Here is a 22,598-nt window from a genome sequence, read left to right as displayed (position 1 = left end):
GATAGTTTTTTGTTGTTGTTGTTGTTGTTTTTGTTTTGTTTTGTTTTGTGGCCTAGTAAATCAACTTGGATAATGTATGTGTAGGATTTCCTTAAAATTCAGGCATTTGAATCATTTAGGAGAAACAAGTTAAAACTGAAACTGCTAAAATGTCATGTTTGTATAACTCCTTGAATTGTTACCCATTGTATCTGCTTATGCATCTGATCTTTTGAAGGATCTTGCTTTGTTTCTAGCTTGCATATTGTGCTGCTAAGTCTGTTGTGAAGACTGGATAGCTGATCCTCATCTGGTGGCTCTCTAAACACTGTGCTGCCCTAGATTATGTGAAGAAATGGGGATGCCCGGAAACAACGTAAAAAGGCCAACTCCTGGGAAATCTTTCAGGACTCTGGGACTAAACACTTCATCTGTGCTACATGTATCTCATCATTTTTCCTTCAAAACCTCTTCAGAAATGGCTAGTTCCTCTCTTTTAAAGGTCATGTGCTTGGACTAGGATCAGGATTTTTTGGGGTACTCAGAATAGGGTTTTGTTTAAATTGTGTCTGCTTTTGTGCTGCAAAGCCTTTACAGAAGAGATTTTATTTGTTGATGTCATGAGGAACTGTTAAAGCTAGGATATCCTAAGAACAAACGTTTTAAATTTGGCTTCCCTTCTTTTGCCATCCTGTGACACCATTTGAAATGTCTGTGATGTTTTACCTTCCAGATAACAAAAGATCCTTGTGACTGTGTGATTAACTACACCTTTTCCTCCCCTCCTTTTATGAAGTTTCTTTTCCAGTAGCACAGTCCTGCCAGGAGCAACACTAGATCATGGTGCTGGTCTCATCGTCATTGGATGGTAGGCTGTTTTTGGTGTTCCTCCTCTGCAGTGCCAATGCTATGTCCAGTTCTCTCAGCTGCTTCAGGAAGCCGCGGTTTGGCAAGATGCATCGGTGCCTTGATACTTGTTCAATGGCATCCACCACTGTCATGTTCTTGTAAATCATCAGGTAAGCTAAGACCAGCGTGGCTGACCGGCTGCGACCCATAGCACAGTGAACCAGGACCTTGTCTGCGGAAACAAAGAGAGATGATGCAGAGAAGAAAATGGCATGTTGTGTTTTTTGTTTTTTATGTGTGTGTGTGTTGTTGTTTTGGTTTTGTGTGTTTGTTTTTTTTTTTTGACAGTGACTTTTTCTGTAGTGCCTCTGTTCTGTTTGGGGGTTGACTACTCTTACCAGCATTTTTGTAAGGTCCATCTTTTTACAGGTGGGGAAACTGAGGCTTTCTGTAGTACCTGAACACAGTCTACGTTGAAGATTGCCTTTTTAATCCTAAACCAGGTATCTTTGATTTTATCTCTGCAACAGTTGATAACAAATGCTTTAGGGGCTGACAGAATTGGAAATTTTTGGGGGTCTGACACCATTTTCCTTCAAGATCTAGATCACATCACATGTACAGTAAATACAGAGTCTCTGCTAACATTTTTTTGTGCTGGATAGATGTGCTTCATGTTTTAGCTTTGGGCCATTGCTTAGTTTAACTTTGAACCAGTAGCAGAAAGCCCTTGTTTTAAGGTACGAGCTAGAATGCAGCATTCCCTGTGTCCAGGGAGGTGTGGAGGAAGAAGAGTAATAGTAAGTGGGTTTGGGTCTGACTGACAGGTTTCAAAACACTTCAAAAGATTTCCAAAATGATGCAAAGCCCTTCAGGGAGTCACGCAAAGGGTTGAACTGCTGAATAAAAGTAGATTTGGAGCGCTCTGACACCCTGTTAAGCTGAATTGCCACAGGAAAAAAAAAAGTCCTATCAGGGCCAATAATAGTTTATCTCTGTCAGTTATGCCTCGTGAGAAGTGTTAGGTACAAAGCCATGACTCCTGCCAATTTAACTCCTTTGCTTCCAGGCACAAGAGGATGTGTTGGCACAAGTAGCATTGCTGTGTAATGGATGCATCAAGAACTGCCAACACTAGAGGATTAATGGTTACAGTCTGCATCCTAATCCCAGCAGATAGTCTTAGAGGCATCTTGGCAAAATTCCAGTCTCTCTGATAACTAAAAGTGCTTCTTCCTCTCTTGGAAAATGATAATCCCTTCTATTATTACTCCAAATATTTGAAACGGATGAAAACTCTCATTTGTTTGGCCCCTCATGCTTCTATTTACAGCTTCCTACCTTGTAAATGGGTTGCTGTTGAGGTGATAAAATACAAGATAGGATGACAAGGAAAGCTTTGCTTTTGTGTGTGTGGGAAGGAAGGGATCTAGGAGAAAATGTAGTTTCATATTTATATCAACAAAGGCAAAAAGTTGCCATATAACTTTCTGAAATGCCATTTTTTGTAGGAATATTAAGATCTTGCTTTTCAGTGTATGTTCCAAGTCTGGCTGCCTACTGTAGCAAAATGCTGTTAACTATTCTACAGAGCCATAGCCCTTCTGTCCTGCTCTGTGGTCTCTTCAGTTTCGATGGTAAGGACCAGTCTAAGTCGTCTTTCCCAAGAGGGAATCCTCCTGCAGTCTTTCTCTGCTTTTGGCCAGTTATATTCAGTTGCACCTTGGAGGACATCAAATAGCCGTATGTAGAGCCAGAGGTCTGCTGAGTGGTGACAGGTCCCTGAACTACTCTTGTCACTTAGCGTGGGCTTGTGCTTCTTGAAAGTCTGTCTAGATGTAGCATTTACTTTCCAGAGCCAGATGGAGTGGTAAATGTTGGGGTGTCTTTTGTACAATGCTTTAGGTCTTTACATCTGTCTCACGTTTTCTTCTCACATTGCTTTTATTTTTTTAATCCATCTTTAAGGTAATTTTTGCCACGACATCTTTACATGAAAAGAAAATCCTATTCTTTTCCGTTTTACGTTTTGAGGAACAAAAGCACCAAGAGAATGAGTACTAAATCTGCAGCATAGAAGGGAACTTAGAAGTCCCTTAAAACAGTGCCTTTCCTTTTATACCAGCCTCCCTGGTATAAAATTTTAAGCTGTCCTAAGGCCTGAATTCTGTGTTTTGGGAAATCTTTATGCACAGCTGAAGGATAGCGTGCATGATTGTGAACAGTCTGAGTTTGCCTCTAAAGTTTGTTCCTCCAGCTGAGCTATTTTCATCTTTCTTACATCCATCTGCCCATGCTCAAAGTCTGCAAATACTGCTCTCATGAGGGAGCTTCTTAACCATGACAAAAATTTTGAAGTTAGAGTTATCACATTAGAACTGTTTTGGCAGCATCTAAATTGCCAGGTTTTCTGGCCTGTTGCAGAAGAGGCTTCTTCATTTGTATGACAGCTTGTTTCTACATTATTGATTATTGAGCATCTCAGCAGAAAGCGTTGTGTAAAGGCATGTAGTCAGTGTATTTGGTCACTCGGCTGGCTGTGAAGGTTACACATCAAGCAGTGTGGTGTACAGTTGAAGCAAATTCATTCACATGTTCTGATCAAAAGGTGGAAACATTTTTTTCCCTTCTTCTCTCTGTTCACATTTTCTGAACTCTCATGCAGAGTAACTAATGACTTTGTAGTAATGTGTGTAATTATGCTACTGATCAGAAGTTTTGAGCCCCAAATAGAGTTCTGCAGTCCTATTTCACTACCACTGGGGAAAGGCACTTGGTTACTTACTATAAAATGTTATTTAAGAATCTAGGTGCTTCCTGTCAGTCAGGAAGTTGCAGTTAAATAGTTGTTTCATTAGGCCCTTGAAATGCACAACATCTTTCTAGACCAGATGTGCATTCAGAGATAGGATGAACACTATATCTAGCTATCTGTTCCCATTGTTTACAAACCATGTGGATGTGGCAGTCAATGTGCAGCTACACAAATTACTGCAGCTGGTAAGGTCTACTTCAGTGCAGATCTGTTTCTGGTAGAAATTAATCCAGTTACTCTTTGACTTGGATCTTTTGCTTTGGTGCTGGGCAGTTTTTTGATGTGGTTTTGAAACAAGCAGGTTCACACTTCCCCTGTCCTGTCCTCCCCTGCCTCTATAGGCATTGGGATGCAAGCTTTTCCTAGATTTCGCAGCCTTGCTTGTGCTTATTTCTGTACCTCAGTGCAGCAGACAAAGGTATTACAGGAACAGGAGAGTGATTGGAGTGAGGAAGTCTGCATTTCTTACTTCAGCTACTCTGGTTTGATACTGACCTCTGGCCTTCAGCCATGGCTAGACACAGGTGTGTTTTAGTTATCCTCTCCTTCCCAAAGGCAGTGCTTCAGACAGACTTTTTGAAATGCCAGGTACTTTTTCTTCACAAGTAAGCAAGCTCCTGAAGCTATTTCTCTTCTATGCGGACTTTGATTTTAAAACAACTCCTTTCAAGACTTTCTTCTAAATAAGGGAAGAGACTTTTGCTGTAGACTGCATTTACTGAAAGGCTAAAATTGTAAAGATCTGGCTGGCTTTTGGGGGTAAGCCAGGTAGTAGCTTGCTACAGCTGAGCTAAACAGCCAAGAACAGAAGCTGACAGGAGACTAGCAACTTGATATGTGACTCTGGTATTAAGGTCTTTGTAGGTTGGCTAAGAGTCTTAAGTTTCTCTGCTGGTTTCTGGTAAAATATCCTGTTGAGATAAAGTATTTGGGGGCGAGGAGGAGGAGGAGGAGGAGTGATACTGAAAGCCAGTGTGAGGCCTAGGCTTGTAGCCCTTCACATCAGTTTAAAACCTTCTGATAGAACACTGTTGGAAGTTGGCAAATAATGAATTGGTGTAATCAAGCTGAGAAATAATAAAGGCTTTAACAAAATGCTTCTATATCTCTGCTGTCAGAGCTGTTTCCATCTCCGGCTGCTTGGTAGATGGCAGAGAGAAACCTGTGTTACAGCTTGGGGCAGAGCTGATGGCCAGGTAGGAAGGTGGGTTTTGTACTTGTCGGGAGTGAAGCTGTGGAGTGACAGCCTGAAATCTCTGCAGAAAACTTGTATTCCACTATGCAGCCTGGTTTCATTAAACCTTTCTTAACAGGGACTAACTTGAGGAAAAGACAGCTAATTCAAGGACCCTATGCAATGGCTGGCGGTCTCTGAGCTGTCTATGAAGGAGACAAAACAACAAAAAATCTCTGTTGGACAGGAGACCTTAATGCAAATTGTGATGTGGACTTTTGTCCAACAGCTTGGTGTAGGGGCTCTTGGGTTGGGTTGGTACCCTGCACTGCAGTGAGAAAGGTCCTAAATTCATTTGCTATCACTATCCAAATAGTTTCGTTCTGCTGGTTTTGAATTCTCTGTGATATTGTATTGGACTTGTTTCACTCCCACAGGGATGGATGTGGCGAACTACATTTCTAATCAGATGGAGTAAATACTGTCCTGTTTTTAACCAATTTCAGCACTCTCCTTACTTCTTTCATCCTGAAGCGCATTATCAATGAATTTAGAAGCGGAATAAAAGAACTGGCTGAGCTTGAAAGTGGGGAGATCATCTGCTTCCACTCCATGGTACTCCACAGCCATGTCATGGTAATATTCTGGCCCTGTGTCCACGTTTTTCTGACCGTGAGCCGCATTGAGGATGTGGGTGAAGCCTGCCTTCTCAAGGCTGTAGCGGTCTAACGCAGTTTTCCTGTTAAAACAAAAACCGTCCTGTAAATGAAGAAGCTTCTTACTCATCCAGCAAGCCAGGAAAAACAACAACAAAATCTGATTTGGTATGTGCTAAGTGTTAATGAAACTGGTAATACTTCAAAAGTCAGCCATTTGCCATTGTAAAAATTTTAAGATATTGTCATCTGTGGAGAACGACCCCTCTGTAGTTCATAACTATCTTTCCCAGGCCCTGGGAACACCTTAAAAATGATTTTATTTTCCTGGCACCCTCGTAACACAGGAATACTGGCTACTATCCATCTTATACAAGAAGAAACTTGAGATCCTGAAAGAAATAGAATGAATTATTTAAGGTCGTAAAAGCAGATTGGTGGCAGAACTTGAAATAGGACCCATGAACGCTGATTTCCCCTTCTCTCCCATCATTTGATATTGCAGAACTAATGGAAGAGTCAGTGATATGTGAGTAGTAAGATAAAGAGTTTCTTCAAAAAGAAACTCTTCGTCTCTAAAAGAAGTTACTGAGCTTCCCCCTCTTCCTCCTCATTTATTCTTGAGAAAAAAAAAAAAGAAAAAAGCCCCACACCCTTCCTGTGGTCACAGCTCCCTATCAGGCTCCTTTTACTGTCATGTTTGTTTAAACCAGAGATGCAAAGCAAAAAGAACTAGATATGAAAATGGGTTTTCAGCCTCGAGTGAAAGCTGAAAGTAATATTTTTAGCTTAATATCAGATGTATTTTTGTTCTCTCTTCTCTTGGACAAGGGATGTGAGATAGAGGAGGAAATCCTAGCTTTTTGTGTGTCCAGTACCTACTGTAAGTGCTTGCCAGATGCCTAAAATCCCTCAAAAAGTACAGAATTTGTGGTCAGGCGTGTAAAAATTCGGTTTTGTCTGAACAATTCTGTTACAGAAAGCTTTTAATTCTGGAAAGTTTTGTTCTGGAAAAGCTGTCAAGTTTCGTTACTGCATAGGAAGATTACTGAGCTTTTTACAAAAAAAAAAAAAAAAAAAAAAAAAAAGAAAAAATTCTATAGGCTTTATTCTGTTAATATATTTTCACTAACTACTGCTGCCATAAATGAATTAGTGCATGATGTGAAACAGCTTTTTCCAACCAAAAATACCTCTCTCTGTGAATGTTTCCTGAACACTTCAATGTGTAAAGGTATTTGCTGTCACACAAGATCTCATTCTGAGCTACCTGTTGTGTTTCATAACTCTGGTGGTGACAGCTCAGAATGGCTTGAAGTTGACTCCACCTTCCCACCCTCTGTCAAAGTCAAAATCCCACTCTGAGCAGTCAAGAACCTAGTGATTAGAGCAGTTAACTGGGGTATAGATACTGGAGGTCTTACCTATGCTCTTTCTGATTTAAATTAAGCTCATAATAATTGGCTGTTCTGAGTAGATGGTTCTCGCTGCAGAAATTCCCTTCTGGACAGGAATGGGAATATCATGACCCTGCTGGCATTTTTGCCATGAAATAATGTCACATCCATCATGCAGTGATTTAAAAAATAAATGAAAATTGGGTTAGGGATGTGATCCCTGCCTAAGTTCAGTAGACTCTAGAGGACAGAGAGGCAGTCGCATCTTGCTACTAGTACTGTGACTTTCTACCTTCACCTCAGGTTAGGCAATACTCGCTCTTTTTTGTGTTCTTTTTGCAGTGATTGACTTAGACTTTTCTTTTTATGCCTCATTTTAGGAGACTTACTCCTTAGAATTCTCTGTCTTGTGGTAGATGTGCTGTATATACTTGGCCAGCGGAGGCATTTAAGTGTTGGCCTGTAAAGATGGCCAATACTTCTAAAAACAAACTAACAAAACCCCAAACTGTTAAAATGTTGTACCGCATAAAGGGGTAGTGAATAACCACTGGTTTCGGCCAAATTGACTGCTTGATGTCAACTACAAATTCTGCTTCCAAATGGTCTTACTTTGTTTTGCCTCCCTGATCCTGGAATAGAGGGAAAAGTTTTCCATTCACTGGACTTGGCCCAAAGCATGAATCCAACAATTGAAAGATTGATGTTTTCAGATGAAAACTGTGTTCAGCTAGAATTACTGCAAGTCCTACATGCTGAATAGTAAGTAGTATTGCATTGTAGTTAAGGTCAGTGGAAAACTGAAGCAAGTTTTGATGGACTATAGATACTACCAAACTTAGTTTCTGCAAGCACTGCTCGGGCTAATAAAAAGCATTTGAATTAAATGACGATGATGCTCTGAGCAAGGACAACTTCAAAGAGTAGCTCACATGACAGTCATATTAATGTTTGACACTATTACATTCAACTGGAACCCAATTTTCCTTTTTCCTAGATTAGGTTCTCAGGAGACTGCCTTTTGTCCCAGTGAGTGCATCTAATGCATGTTTCTGACAGGTGTGCTTACAGTCTTTTTCTATGGCTCAGGATCTTTAAGTGTTCAGTGTCCCCGTTGTTTTAATAGGAGTTCAGAATGAAGAGGTACTGTCTTTCACTAACTGCATAAGCAGTCAGCTCAGTCTGGCTGACCTCCTGGGAACTGGAGTTGGTTAGGATGCACAGGGCTGGTTGTGTACAGGCCTTATTTATTTGTTTCAGTATGAAAATCTTAAACCTATATCCATCCAGTTGCTCTTGTGCTGCCTAATCTTTCAGTGCTTAAAATGCCAACGCTTTTTAGGTCAGGGCCTAGTGTTGTGCCCTGGCTTTGAGGAAACTTCCTGGTTCCCCAGGCTTTTCTGTTTTTCCCCTTCCTGTCACGTCTTCCATACCCAGCCTTGCACGTTGCTGCGTGCTGTGAATTTGGGGCCCAGCATGGGATTAATCCTTCTCCTTTTTCTAATTAAACATAAGACAGTCAGCTGTTCATTTTGCATCGGCATTCAGATGGGCCTTTGCCTTGGCCTGTTGGAGTATGGCTGTACACTCACTTACGCTCTGTGCTCACTCAGTGCTGCCCAGGGCCTGCAAAGGGAGTGAGGAGCAGCAACAGATATACCTTGAATGCTGATATACGAAGCTCATTGTAAGTGCTTAGACTTGACTAAATCATCTTCTGTGAAATCTCTTCATTTAAGTAAATTATAAGTGTACCAAGGAGATATCTGGGGAGTTATTTACTCCACTGTTTTTGACATGAGAGCGTATATTCAATTTTCTTGGTGCTTAGGATACAGTTACTGTGCAATATAAAATAGTGTTCACAGGATTGCAAGAGATGCCTGTCTTGAGCTTTGGAATATGTGTCTTTGAGGAGAGCTTAAGTGATATTTACTCTTTCAGGAATGAGAGTGCTTGGTTTCAAACTTCATATACTAAGACTAAGGTTTTAGGAAGCACTTACGTGCTTTTTCCTTCCACTCCATCCCCGGAGTCTTACACTTGATAAGTATGTTTTCATAAAAGATGCTTCTGCTATTCTTTTGAAAACTTTCTTAATTCTTCTGAAGCCTTTCCCCAGAAGCTAGGCAAACAGCCCAGTTGGACCATGGCTTGTCATACTGATCTGCCTTTTCACTCCCATAATCCATCTTTTTATTTTGATAATAAAAGCTGTGGGGCAGGCTTTGCGTGTGTTGAGACTGCCGTTGCCATCATATAGTTCATGCTGTATCTGCAGCATGTTGACTGTCAGGTAGTAGTGTGCCAGAAGTAGGCTGTTAAGTTCTCATGTAGGGGGCCATACACCTGAAAATGCAAATGTGCCCGTGCCCCTTGACATGTTTGCTTGGACCAGCTTTAGCCACCCAGTGAGTTCCAGCTTTCTGTGTAGGACTGGCTTGCTTTTCAACCTCAGCTGAATCTGTAGTGTAGATACTATTGTGGAAGTATCCTTCACTACCTCCTTTTTCGAACCAAAGCCTGTTTTTTTTTTTTTTGTTTGTTTTGTTTTTGTTTCATCTTGCCTGCTACTCCTTGTTATATCACAAGGATAATAGGGGAATACTTTTGATCTTCCTTGCAGTTTTTACCGCATTTGAACCATTATTATTTTAGATGAACAGAAAGAATACATCAAGCATCAAAATTTGCAAGTATACAGTTGGTTGAGGTGACTAATAGCATGGGATAGTTAGATAGCAGAGACTGTTGTATGAATTGTGTACCTTTTTGGAGGATTTATTGTGCAATTTCTAATTCACTTTTAGCTGAAAATGTCACAGATAGTTTTCCCCTTGTAATTGGCTCAGTACCAGACTCTAATAGTCGAGCTAACAATATTTTCTTTTTTCCCCACTTTGAGTGCTGCTATTTCCTAATAAATGCAATTAATATTTCTATTTTTGTGATGGTGATTGAATTTAAAGTAGCCATTGTAAAGAGGAGTTTGCTATAATTGCCAGTGTAGGTGAAGCCATATGCATTTGATTACTCTTTCAATTGTTTTCATTTTGTACATCTTCACCATCTGTGCTATTAGCACTTGATTTCCTCTTACATGATGCAGTTGTGGTCTCCAGTGGCTGCCCTGAATGTGTTTCTACACCGAGGAGGTGAAGTGTGGCACTGGGAGATAACAGTTAAAATTTCAGTATAATTCATTTTAGTAAGGGATGAACTGGGCAGAATGGTCCCAAGTAAAAACTCATCAGCTCTTCAATTCAAAGCACATAAACATATGCTAAAAGTTAAGCATACCCATAAGTCCCTCTCTGTATAGCAACGCAGGATAAGCAAAAGCTCAGTGCTTTGCTGAATCAGACCCTGCATTTACTGTAGGACAGATGGACTCGTAAAGATGTTTTGAAAGTTCTGAGGCAAGGGGGAGTACTTTGATATGGGAATGCCACCTAAGTGGTGAAAGTCAGAGGTGAAATAACTTCCATGTAGGGATATATTCATAGTATCAGACCACCACCCAGAGGGACCAACTGACCCAAACAAAAATCTCATCCACTTTCAGATGGTTCCTAAGGGAATATTTACATTTCTTAGGCTGTGGAAGGGCACATAAAGGACACGCCCAAGACTTTAACTGTGCCTGCTGTCAGTTTTAAAGCTAAGAGTTGTACAAAGGCAAGTGCTGCAGCAAATTTGGCCTTCTGAAAGCGACAATATAAGTGAATTAGCTATAATGTAAAAGAGTATCCTTCCTTTAAATTTTCCAACTCCAGTGTATCAATTCTCTTTTTTCTCTTTTCAGAATACTGCCATGAACAAGATCTAGTCCAGCTACTTCTCTCAGGAAGGTGCCCAAACCAATGGGATTTGGAAAAGAGGGAAAAACAACTTGCAAGGGCCACAGCCTGCACCTTCACATTAAATATCTTAACAGCAGTTAACCAAGGGAAGAGAAGGTGGCTTATGACAAAAATCCAAGCACATCTAAAAGAAGGGAAGGAATTCTGTGAGATTCCTTGTGAGGAAAGTGAACAGAACAGCTCCCTCCACGGGAAAGTCAGCTCTTCATAGCTGGTACTGGCTGACTAGACAACCGGTACGTTTATGAGCTCAAAGTAGAGACAGGTCTCTTAAGCTTGGTGCAAAGGTTGATTAATGTAAGCATGTTTCAGCATAGTCTCCTAAAGCCCACAGATAGACGTGACCCAGATTGACAAAATACAAGGAAATCTGAGGCAACACATTACTAGAAGAGGAATTGTTGTTCTCAAACTTTTCCATTTTCTTAAACACTGAAGGGAAGCGTAATGCAGGATGGTAACTTACCAGATGGTCAGTGTCAGAAAGAAGCATCCTGAATATAGGCAATACTGACACTTTCTTAAGAAAATCTGGCAGCTCTCCCTCCTGAGGAGAGATGTAGAGAATTTCCAATAATACTGACCCAATTTCCTCTAGCACTGAGGGAGTCTAGTGATAGTGTAGCATTGTATCCCCTTTTCCTTCTTAAGTGTTGCTCGATTTCTGTGGATACCTCCTGTTCAGTGTGAATTAGAAGAATTTTTTGGTACCACTGAAAGTACTGAACAAGATCTTCATAACTTGTAGTAGGAAAAGATTTAGCAGCCAATTTGCCTCTAGCCCCAAATGGTAGATTTTTTTTCTTGTGTGTGCATACGTTTTTGTAAGTGATATAACATATATAAAGGAAATTCCTCTCAGCTGTCTATATAGCAAAGACATCAAACACATTTGATGTAGCCAGTTCCTGGTCCCAACTTCAGTCACTTGTGTGCCTCATCAAGTGTTGGAAATCATCAGTAGACTGGGATGTTGTCTGGGGAAGGCTGGATGACAAGTGTTACTTGTCTTGGAAACAGTTGGTGTTTTAAGAAGTTTATTGTCCAGTGTTACAGACCTGATTTTCTGGATTGTTAAACTGCTGTTAGAGTTGGCAGATTCTCATACTAACAGAGTTGAAACTATGTCCTCATGAGTGTTGTTATAATCTAAATCTACATACTCTCCTATTTTTCTATGATTAATACTCGTGTAAGTCCTAGGAGTTCATAATGCTAACCAGTGGGAGGTAACTGTTTGTTGCCCTGAGTGAGTTCCATCTGTTTTCTTCTAGATTAACATAAATTGTCTTTCTACTTAGTCACTTGGAAAGAAACATACTGTATTGTTTTCTGGAGAAGGGAAGAGGGGAGAGCATGAGTCAAGAACATCCTTAAAGTTATGTATTTTAATTATCATAGGCTCCAGTCTATAGATGTGAGCTACCTGTATGCTTTGTTGAGCCTTAGGTGTGTTAGCTCTCAAAACTGTAACTCCTGGGGCTCTACAGGAACAAGCAGAGACCTTCACTGTCTTGAAGTGCAGGCTCAGTTCAGATGCCTATCCAAAAGTCTATAACCTGTAAGGAATTAGTCTCCAGAATATTTCCTTTCCTGTGGGAGTAGTTTGAGAGCACAGTAAGACTTGAAATTGTCTTAAATCCTGATGAGAGGTAGAAGATGCCTAAGAGGAAATAAAAATGTTAGGAGCTCTTTGTCTTTAGTTAAAATATTCACTGAAACTCAGGAATGTGGAATCATAAACATCGTGTTGAGCAACAAGGCAATCACTGACAAGCCACAAAGAAGAAAGGACAAGCTGTGTGTCTGGCAGAGATTTTCCATGCGATTGCAGTGAACCAGGCAGGTTTGGGATTAGCCAGTAAAACTGCCCATGCAAGTAACCTGGTGACCGGTGAGAGAAGGAAGCAAGACAAAGCTGCTTTTCTATTTCTTTAGAAGGCTTCTGGATGTGAGGAGGACAAAGGCAGGCACTAATCCTGGTAGCAGATGAATCAAAATCTTGGCAAAGCAGTCTTTATTCCTATCACTGGGCTGTCTCCTACAAGTTCCAGCGTCTGGTCTTTTAAAAGTCCTTGGAACTTGCTGGAGGAAAATTTCAATTGGAGCTGAACACAGCATGTTATATTTTGAGGCTTTGATTATTCTGGGCCTGACAGGCTCATGGAGATTTCATTGCCTCTGGGCAACATCTGCAGTGAAGCCTTGTAACAAAGGGATTGAGTGGCCTCACAGGGCTCCTTGATAGCCTGTATTGCATTAGATGGAAGATGTGGTTACGTAGTCAGGGTAATTAATTAGCATTTCCATAAGCAGTCACAAGTCCTGTTAACCTTGTAAATGCAGGAGGCAGGAATGAAGCACAGATGTGAGGGCTCTGAAGATAAACTCTGCATGTGTGTGTTCACTTGATTTTGTTGATGAGCTCCACTAAATTCTTTTAAGATCAACCTTAATTTAGCATGGCTAAGGATGCAAATACACCCAACATCTGTTCATGTCTCCATAGCAGCTCTTCGGTGACCAGGGCTACAGTAAGATCTTAAAATAAAGCAATACAAAGCCCCCTGACACACTGAAGGGGAAGCTGTTGGTCAGAAGTAAGATGTGGAGCTGGCTGAGGAAAAATATTAGAGGTTCCTGGACCTTGCCTGCTTCGAGTCGAGTGCCTGTTCTGGTAACAAAACCTGCGTCTTGCCTGCAGACCAGTTCTCATCTTGAATTTTCTGGTGCTAGCTGTCCAGCTTGCCTTCAGCTGGCTGATGATAGTCATCTTGTTGGGAACCCCATTTTCTGGTGCAACTTTGCTTCTGTTCACCCCTGCACAAAACCATTCCCTGCTTCTTTTTCCTTCCCTCTTGGCTCTCTCATTTTTCCTGGTCCTGTTTTCCCTTGAAGCACCATCGCTTTTCCTCCTGTCTCAAGACCTGTCCCCTGCAGAAATAAACAGCTGCTCAGCTTAAATGGGTGTAGCTGTAAATATCTCTCAAGAAGCTTGTTTATCTATATCTCTGCTTAGTTCGTACTAAGTGGAAGTGTGCATTTTATTCAGAGTCACAGCTCTTAGCAGTTACTCAATTGCAAGGTGTAACAAGCCACTGTGACAAGAAAGACAGTCAGTAGGAGAGTGTCCTGGGCTTACAGACTACAGCTGGCCAAAGACCCATTGCCTTTTTGGGCCCCTTTGCTCGGAAGGCTAAGCAGGAGCTTTATCACAGAGGTGAGAGGGAACTTATCCTTACCATGTCATTCAGAATAGTTCTGGTGACTGAATAAGGAAGTAGGAAATGAACGCCAGAAGAAGCTGTTCTTTTTTGCTGAATCTTGAACTAGAAATACATGTATCTAACAAAAAGGGCAGGATAGGATGGGGAGAAAACATCTCAAACCTATTTTCTCTTGTTCTTGAGCAGACAATTCCCCCCCCCCCCCCCTCCAGTGGCAGCCCCTGCTTGGTTAAAGCCCAGATCTCCAGTGTGTCTCTCTGTTGCCTCTGGCGCCACAAAAGTAATTGGTCGATGATATTAGGAGCCTCATAACTTCCAAAGCTGTGTATCTTTCTTCTTTTATAAGCTGGTAACAGATGAATTTTAGGACCTTTTAAAAAAATTATTGAGAGCTTTGGAGTCAGTGGGGCTCCTGCTTGTGCCTTAGAGTGATGGTTTAAAATAAACGTCATGTTAGGGAAGGGTGTAGAGGAAAATGGAAGTGTACCAATAATGCCTAAGGGGTAAGAAAGGCTCTCTTGCTCTGCTCAGGGTTTGGGTTGGGGGATTTTCTGACGGCCTGTCTGCCGTGTCAATTGGCTCTGCATGTCGGAATAGCCTGTTTCAGCTTAGTCCTGTGTTCCACAGAGCTAAGTCTGTTTTGCAGGCTTGTTGGTTTTTTTTTTTTTTCCAAATCACATTTGGTCTGATCAGTGAGATGCATCTCTGCAGCTTTGCCTTTCAGCAGGGTACCATTTGTTTTAATCTCTTGAGCAATTTGGAAGTGCAGAGTACTCCATGTATGCAGGCACAAGCTTGGAAGCACAGAAATACAACTGGAAGTTCAGCTGTCTTTTCGGTCACTTTTCAAGAATTACATTTTGAGTTCAAACCAACCTAAGCTATGGCACAAAGCTATGGTACAAGAGAGCTAGGAAGTGCCCTTCAGTCAGTGTAACTGTGTAAGGACACAGTTGTGAGCTGTACTTAGTACAGTTTACTCATCTCCTAGGTAGAAGAGATGTACTATGTATGCTTACTCATCATCTGCGTAGAGGTAGCAGGCACTTACTCATCTCCGATGTAGAGGTTGGGCCAGACTTCATTGACATGAGTGTACTTCGGGCATCCTTTCCAGAAGAGTCGCTCCAATTCAAATGCACCTGGGGTACAGTAATCCTCATCGGGATCTACTTTGATTGCCATGTATGCATTTTTCTTCCCAGTGTTCAAACCTGCTGATGGCGTTTTGTCCATGGTGTGGTGTGCCCAGGCTGTGCAGGAAACTGGAATGCAACCAAAACAGAACGTTAAGGCGAGAAGCACAAAGCCAGTGAGTTCTGCTCTGGTTATGGGGCACTGGGGGCAGCACTGGCTAGGTGTGATGGGACGTGGTGTGAGGTGGATGCAGCTGCTGAGTGGCAGAGATGAACTGTCACCTGGATTTCTGCCTCCCCTGAACCAGGTGAGGAATGCTTTGTGAGAGCTCACCAGCAACAAGAACAAAAGCCAAGGCATTGTGACTGCTGAAGTTTGATTGCCACTGGGAATTTGTTTCTTGGAAAGTCCAGTGGTAAGAATTTGGCAGGTGTGGCAGCCTGATCCAAGGAATCTTGGGGTAGCTAGAACTCGGTGGGGGAAACGTAAGATGTGGTGCTTCCATAAAGTGCAGGTCTCCTAAAGGCTTCTCCTGTATTTGATTTTCAGCAACCCAATGAGATTGAGCATACCCATTCAGGTCAGTGCTGAGTGCACCACTTCTGTACGTTCAAGATCTTACTGCAGACCTGCACAATGAACCATGCAGGCTATTTCCAGGAACAAGAGTTTGCTTTTTAGCATCAATTCCCTTCCCACTGACTGACAAAATATTGTTTAGCAGGGTGGGCTCTTGCTAAGGAGCAAGGACCTCCTTCTTTCCAGGCTTTCGGGCTTATTATTTTTATTTTTTAAACATAGATGCACACACACTGAGTGGTAGGAGGAGCACTGCTATAGGATGTAGTATAGAAGGGAACAATGGTGTGATGTTAACTTGTAGCTAAAATCAGAGTATCATTAACGTGGCTGAGAACAACACATTCCTTGGACATGCTATAGTGTGTCAGATCTATCTGTTAGTATTGAATCTTTTGGTGTCAGCTTTTTGCATCTCTTCGAGCTCCAGATTTTCTTTTGCCTGCTGTGATTTCCTCAGCTGCCATCCTGATTTAGTGTTCCCTTACATGGTTGGCATCCCTCAGTTGCTGGCTCATTAGCTGTACCCCAGTTATGTGTTCTCCATCCTCCCTGCTTCCCTTCAGGGCTGTGCCTCACTAAGGAATTGGGCGCTGACACTATGAGCACTGGGAGCTCAGGGCAGCCCGGAGCTGGTGGGTGAAGCTAAAGGCTTGTCTGTGTGATGGCCACTGACTGTCTTGAGTCACAGCACCTTCCCCATCCTTGCCTTTATGAAGGTACTGCCATAGGATGTGGCAGGGAACATAGTTGTATGAGAACATTCTTGTCCCTTGAACAGATTTTGTTAGTTTGCTGTGTGATTTTTCTTTTTTTCTTTTTTATTTTTTTAAGTCTGTAATTAACTTTCCTAGTCCCAGGCAGCTGAAGGACCTTGGGTGGAACCCAGTGAAGTGTGTGTGACATGGGAACCCTGCCCTAGCAGCAGCCGTGCCAGCTGTGTGTGCAGTACAGCTGCAGCAGTGCAGTGCTGCACTCATGGGCTCAGGCGTGGCACTGCCCTGTCCTGACAGACGAGGCAGCTGGCGTCCCCATGTGATTTGTTGGGTGCCTTTAGGTCAAGGGGTTTTCAAATTATATTAATTTCTAGGTTTTTGATTACTTGAGGAAAAAAATGCAGGGAGAGAGTAGTGACTCCCACATTTTGTTTTTGTTGGCAACTGGTGACATTTGTGGCCTTTTCATGATAAAACTCTGGGTAGTTACAGAGCTCTCCTGCAAGCAGGATGACTATTTTTCACTGACATCCTGCATGCCCAGGGGGGCCAGTTTGTTGGTTTGGGCTCTTCTGTGCCTGTTGTGTTCTGTTTCTCTGTAGGACTTGAAAAAGCCAAGTAATGCCTGGTTTCGCACTCCAAAGCTAGGCAAGATTGTGGAGTCAGTTTTTGTTTGGCACGTATACACCTTTGTTCACAAATTGGCTTGCTTTCACTGGCAAGGGGATCTATCTTTCAGCCAAGCTTCCTAAAACATGATGATGTTTAGCTAAGTGGTCCTCTGAGATGCATAAGGGGCTCTGAGAATTTGTTTTTAGCAAACTTGCCTTGCGCTCAGTCTTGTGTGCCTGCGAGTAACGCGAAGTCCCATTTCTGTGCCTCCGGTAGCTATTCCCTAGGAGTGCCCTTTTCCTTTCAGGGTTATGTTAACTCTATATGCAGACCCAACAAAGTAAATAATGCTGGACTGTCAGAGATATAAATCTAACACTGTCTGACTTTGAAAGAGAACAGGCTGTTATCTAGAACTTGATAAGAGAGACTATTTGTCTAGTAAGGAATTATCTTCGCATGAGAGCCTTGATGCCAAGGGACTGACTGAGCGTTTATTCATGGCTCTGTAAAAGGAGAGGGGAGGAAGAGAGAGAAATGAAATCAGTAGTTATGTTTGGTAGCCACAGCACATGGGTTTGTTACAGCAGCAGTCCTGCTCTGAGACTGCAGACCTCAAAGCAGGACAATTACATCTGCAAATGATTGTTTGTGGTACTGTAACGCCATTTCAGCCTGAAGCTTGGTTAGTTCTCTGAAAGTTAGACCTATGAGAAGTACTCCTCTCTCAGTCCTGGGAAGCCATATGCTCCTTGAACTTTGTTTTTTATTCCTTGCCAATGTTATCTACTGCAGGGATTTTAAAATTGATTTAGAGCACAAGCAAGCATCAGTTGAAATTCCTCTAATAAAAGATGCATTTTGGATCGACTCTAGACTAGGTATGAAGTAACAGAGTTTGACCAGGAGGAGGGGGAGGAAGGGGCTGGCGGGCTACCTGAGCTCTGGAATTAATTCCCATGAAGTATTTGGGTGGGGAGAAAGACAGAGAGGTTTGTGTCTCTGCAGGAACCAGATATCTCACCTCATCTCTCACTGCGTGCTCTGTGCACACTGAACAGAGCTGAGGGAAGGCCATTGCCTCGGCCAGCCCGTTTGGACTAGGAAGAGGAAAACTGACTGAAATTTTTGGTGCTTGTCCTTACCGCTGTTGTGGATATAAAGGTGACTTTGCCTAAGGCAAGCCCTGACAGTGAAGCCTCGGATGTGTTTGTCAGACCTGTGGGGTGGAAGGCTGTCCCCGCGGGGCATTAGGCCGCTGCAGCTGGGTGGCACCTGGGGTTACCTCTGCACAGGCGCCCCCGGGCAGCCTGACACCGCTGCTGCTGCTCCTTCTGGGCCAGAGTGGTGCTGCCTTGTGCTGGGGGACGTAACCTTGGATGCAAAGGCAATCTGGGGTAGGGCTGGTCCTTGTAGCCATCCATTCAGGGGCAGTGTGCCCCACGTGCTCCTGGAGGTGCTGCTCCAGCACAGCACAGCCTTTCTTCTATCGCATGGAGGGGGGAGAAGAGGGGAGTCAGGTAGCGGGAGCTGTTGTCCCAGAGAGGTTCTCCTCCTCAGGAAGCTATGCAACCTGCATGTCCCCATCCTATCCTTCCCCTGTGACCAAGCCACGGCTCCTCTCTTGCTCTCTGCTGTGCCAACCAAGGCCAGGCCATGTGAGCTGCCCTTTGCTGCTGCCCTGTGGTGGCCGGTCACCAGCTGCGTGCCGGGGATGGCTCAGTGGGACCAGAGCACGCTTCTTGAGCTGGCACAATTTGCCTGCCTCATTTTGCGGGTTCTGCTTCTCAATCCAGCGTGCAAATATAATGCTGAACTGCTGGTGCTCACCAATTATGCTGTCATGGACTTAAGTGTATTATCAGAACAAGGATGATAAAAATTCAGTCATCTGCATTTTTATACCCTAATCTTTCTCTTCATAAATAAGACCAAAGTGCATGTTATCTAATGAATTTTATTTGTTAATCACTTGGATGGCTGGAATATTTTTCCCCCTTGGGTTATACATATATAAATGAAAATATTGTTAGTGATTTCACAAAATGGTAATTCAGAATAATGGAGAGTTAATCCTCTTTTCATTAGTGAGCCACTTCAGGACATACACTGTGGCAAATTACACTGCATTTTAAGTCATTCTCAAGTGCTGTGCACTAGAAAAAAAAAAACATTAAACTATTTTTGCATTGATAGAAGTAATTGTGTGGCTAATTTGGATAAGCAGCATGCATTAGGCATAGCAAAGGAATCTCTTCTTTATGTTCGCTATCCACTCTACAGCTGCCAAATGGAATTGTTTATAGTGCTTTTTAGCTTATTTTTAACAAAACGGGGAGGGAGTAGAGCAAGCGTAAGGAGGGGAAAAGAAAACCTGCCAGTCTGTCTACTGTTTAATTCACAGAGGGAACACAGTCTAGTGGCTGGAGCAGTGATACAGCCATTAAAGGTATCCTTTCTGCACCTTGTTCTTGGTCCCTTGAACTACTCAGATGTTTCCAGTAAAGCCTTGGGAAGGTGCAGGATAAAAGGGCCATTTTTCAGATGTGTACAACAGGAGGGACGTGCCCCGCCACCCCAGAGCTGCAGGGGGTTAGCTAACACTTATGGAGGCAGCAGCCACAAGCTCTACGGTTCGGTAATCTCACAGATGGGGGGCAGGAATCGAGGCTCATATTTAGATGTGAACGTCAGAGCCACAGTGATGGCGTGTACATTTCTAATGCTGGTTTTCCAGATGTGGTGGAAGTTTCTGAGTACTTTGAGACTGAAAGCTATAAGTCATTATCTGCATCACAAAATACTGTGTTTCTTAATATTTTTGGCTCTTTGCGCTGTGCAGGCCTTGTGTATTATAGATGCCAAACAATTTGGCAGGATTCATGCCTGGGAGTTAAGATCCAAGTCAGCTGTAGAAATTTAAAAAGGAAAACAAAAAACGGAGGTGCAGAGTGAAGGACTGCATTTCTTTGTCCTTTGCAAGGACCTATGTACCCTCCTCCCTTCTTTCCTGCCCCCTGCCCTGACCCAGGAAGGGTTCCTCTGCGTAGCTACAATCACCCTGAGCACGTGTACCCTGGCTGCCAATGTAGAGTTGTGTTTGTGTGCCTGAGTTTGTAGATCCCCAGTAAGGTTGGAGCCCAGTGGTGGTGGTGTGCTCTACAAGTGAGCAATGATACAGGCTAAACAAAAGGTGGGAAGAAAAATGGAGACAGAAGGTGATTTTTCTCCTTTCCTTCAGAAGGAACAACTGTAATGCTATTATCTGTTCTGGACTGCCTGACATTGGCCACAGGACTTCCCTGCCTCGACGCCTACTTCAGTCCATATTTATACAGCAGAGTATTTTACGTTCTTTACCACCCATGTTTCCTGCTCTTGGGAGCTTTCCCAGCCCGTATTAACATCAATCACCTTTGCCAGTGGGGCTTTTTCGGTGCTGGCTTTATTAAATCTAATTTGGTGTATACAAGTGTGTACCAGCTTTAGTTTTGTACTCAGATGCTTTTTATCTAATAAGCATTGACTAAAAGGTACTTCTCTGTGAAAATACCAAGCAATTGCAAAATCTTCTGGTTTAGCTAGGAATGAAAGGTCTTCAGCATCCTGCAAACACCTGAAGGATTGAATTTATCTGTAGCCATGAGCATTAAACTTGAAAGATGAACAGTAAAATGAGGAAGAAAAAATACACCCTGTAATTACAGTTAAGAAATTGTTTTTGTGCATGAGGTGCTTGTTATTGAAAAATGTTTGCTGTTTTCTGTTTTGATGTTGTATGGAAAGCTGACATATTTGAATGTTTTTATGTAGTAGGTGGAATTTAGCTCTGCTGAAATCAGGGGACACTGAAATCAGGGAACATCTATCTTCCAGGGTTCCAAACCTGAGCTTTGTGGGTTCCAGACAACTGCAGAAATAATGCTTGTATTTTTATTTACTTACTTTTTCAGTTAATAGCCACCTAAGATAAGATCTTGGACAAAAAACATCCGTAACAAGTATGTACAAGAGAGGTAAATACCTGACAGGACATAAGGATGAAGAATACCAGTTCTCATATACTTTCAGAAAGATGCACAAAAGACTTGAATCTAATTTACTAACCTTTCTCCATGTAAGCACTTTCTCAGTGCTAAAGGGAGACAAAAATCAGCTCTAATGACTGAGGGTCTCCAGAAATAGCAAGAGGGATTCTATCAAGTAAGTTCCTGAATTCTTAAGAAAAGTTCTGTTCTTTCCCTTCTAGCTAGCATGCAAACTACATACTTCCTTTCAGGACAAAAAAAAAGTACTTACCCTTTTTTGAGTATGACTAAGCAGAGAGTTGTTTTATGCACTGGAAAGTTCTCCTTGCAGAAGTCAATGTGCATGCTGTCTGGAGTGCAGTGTTTACACTTGGGAGGAATATAAACAGTGCTTTGGTTTCTAAGTTTTTCATGACTCGAAGTGCATCAGCTGAGCTGAGAGCTGGTGAGCTGCAGTAACAAAAGCCTGCTTTGTTGGATGGTTTAAGTAGATGAATTTAAAAGTGGTGCTCCCTGTTATGCCACCCCCATGACATTTCGCTCAGGCTCCAAATGCTAGCAATAGCCACTGAGAGATGTGTGCTTTCCTCTGTAAACCTGACGCTTGCTGTGCCTCAGAGGAATGAGGTACAGTAAAGCAAAGGTTCCTTGGATTTTTTTTCTAACACTAAACCAAAAAGAAATATTAATTTTGTACAAGTATTTCTTGGAAGGCAGGAGAAGCAAGTCTTTCCAAAAAAATCTTTCTCTAAAAAGAGCCCCAAAAGAATGAAGCGAAGTGCTGCGCATACAAACTGGAAATACTGGGGTACCTGCAATATATTTAAGTAAAGAATTACACAATCCTATGTTCCTATTCCCAGTCCTGACAAAAAACTGTCATTTACTTCAGTTTCTTAATTTTACCGCTTCATTTTTATGCTTGAAGCATTCAGGGACTGTAAAATAGTTCTTGCAATGCATTTGTCTTTAAACAGTTTTATAAGCGGAAGAATCATAGCCTATGTGTAATTATTTCCCAAAGCCTCTTGCTGTGAATATTCAAAACTACAAGTTATTTCAATGAATTTCTCAGCCACCGATGACTCTTAAAAAACTTACTTTTGGTCTCCTTCTTTGTTGCCTGAACTGGTTAATTTAAAACAGATTAAGCTGAGATTTTGTTAAATATTTTTGGGAGTGGCCAAAGAAACTTAAACACAGTGTCATCTGAGAGAATTGTAATTGAATTGGAGAAGTTAGATTTAACTGGGAGGGTGGAGGGATTATCAAAGAAAAACATTCTGGGATGGATGTCACAAAATGCTTGGAAAACTGCATTTTGAGAACCATCTTTTAAAATTGCAATTGAATTTCTCCCTCTAATATGAATACAGTTTTAGAACCTCATTTCCTATTTTATATATTAAATTTCTGTAATAGGGCCACTTTATTTTTAAAATAATAAATTCTACTTTCTCAGCCTTCTTGATTCTGTAATGGTTTTAAGCTTTTTTCTCTGCAACAGCCTTGGAAATACAGCTGCCTTGGAAAGTTTGCCAGCTCTCAGTCCTTTCCGTGGTTTAG

The 22,598-nt window shown here is 42.1% G+C and overlaps 1 protein-coding gene across 1 annotated transcript; it reads right to left on the bottom strand.

Moving 5' to 3' along the window:
* On the bottom strand, window positions 1-21,394 carry DUPD1 (dual specificity phosphatase and pro isomerase domain containing 1). Its single transcript, XM_032191400.1, has 4 exons — window positions 21,304-21,394; window positions 15,012-15,225; window positions 5,336-5,556; window positions 1-1,060 (listed from the first exon to the last, which is right to left on the bottom strand). Exons 2-4 carry the CDS (start codon window positions 15,194-15,196, stop codon window positions 813-815), a joined length of 654 nt encoding a protein of 217 aa, XP_032047291.1. The 5' UTR covers window positions 15,197-15,225; window positions 21,304-21,394; the 3' UTR covers window positions 1-812.
* Between the last annotated feature and the right edge of the window lie 1,204 nt (window positions 21,395-22,598).

This window comes from Aythya fuligula, chromosome 7 (genome assembly GCF_009819795.1).
Source record: "Aythya fuligula isolate bAytFul2 chromosome 7, bAytFul2.pri, whole genome shotgun sequence".
NCBI classification, from domain to species: Eukaryota; Metazoa; Chordata; class Aves; order Anseriformes; family Anatidae; genus Aythya; species Aythya fuligula.
This window is presented reverse-complemented; position numbering and strand designations above follow the sequence as displayed.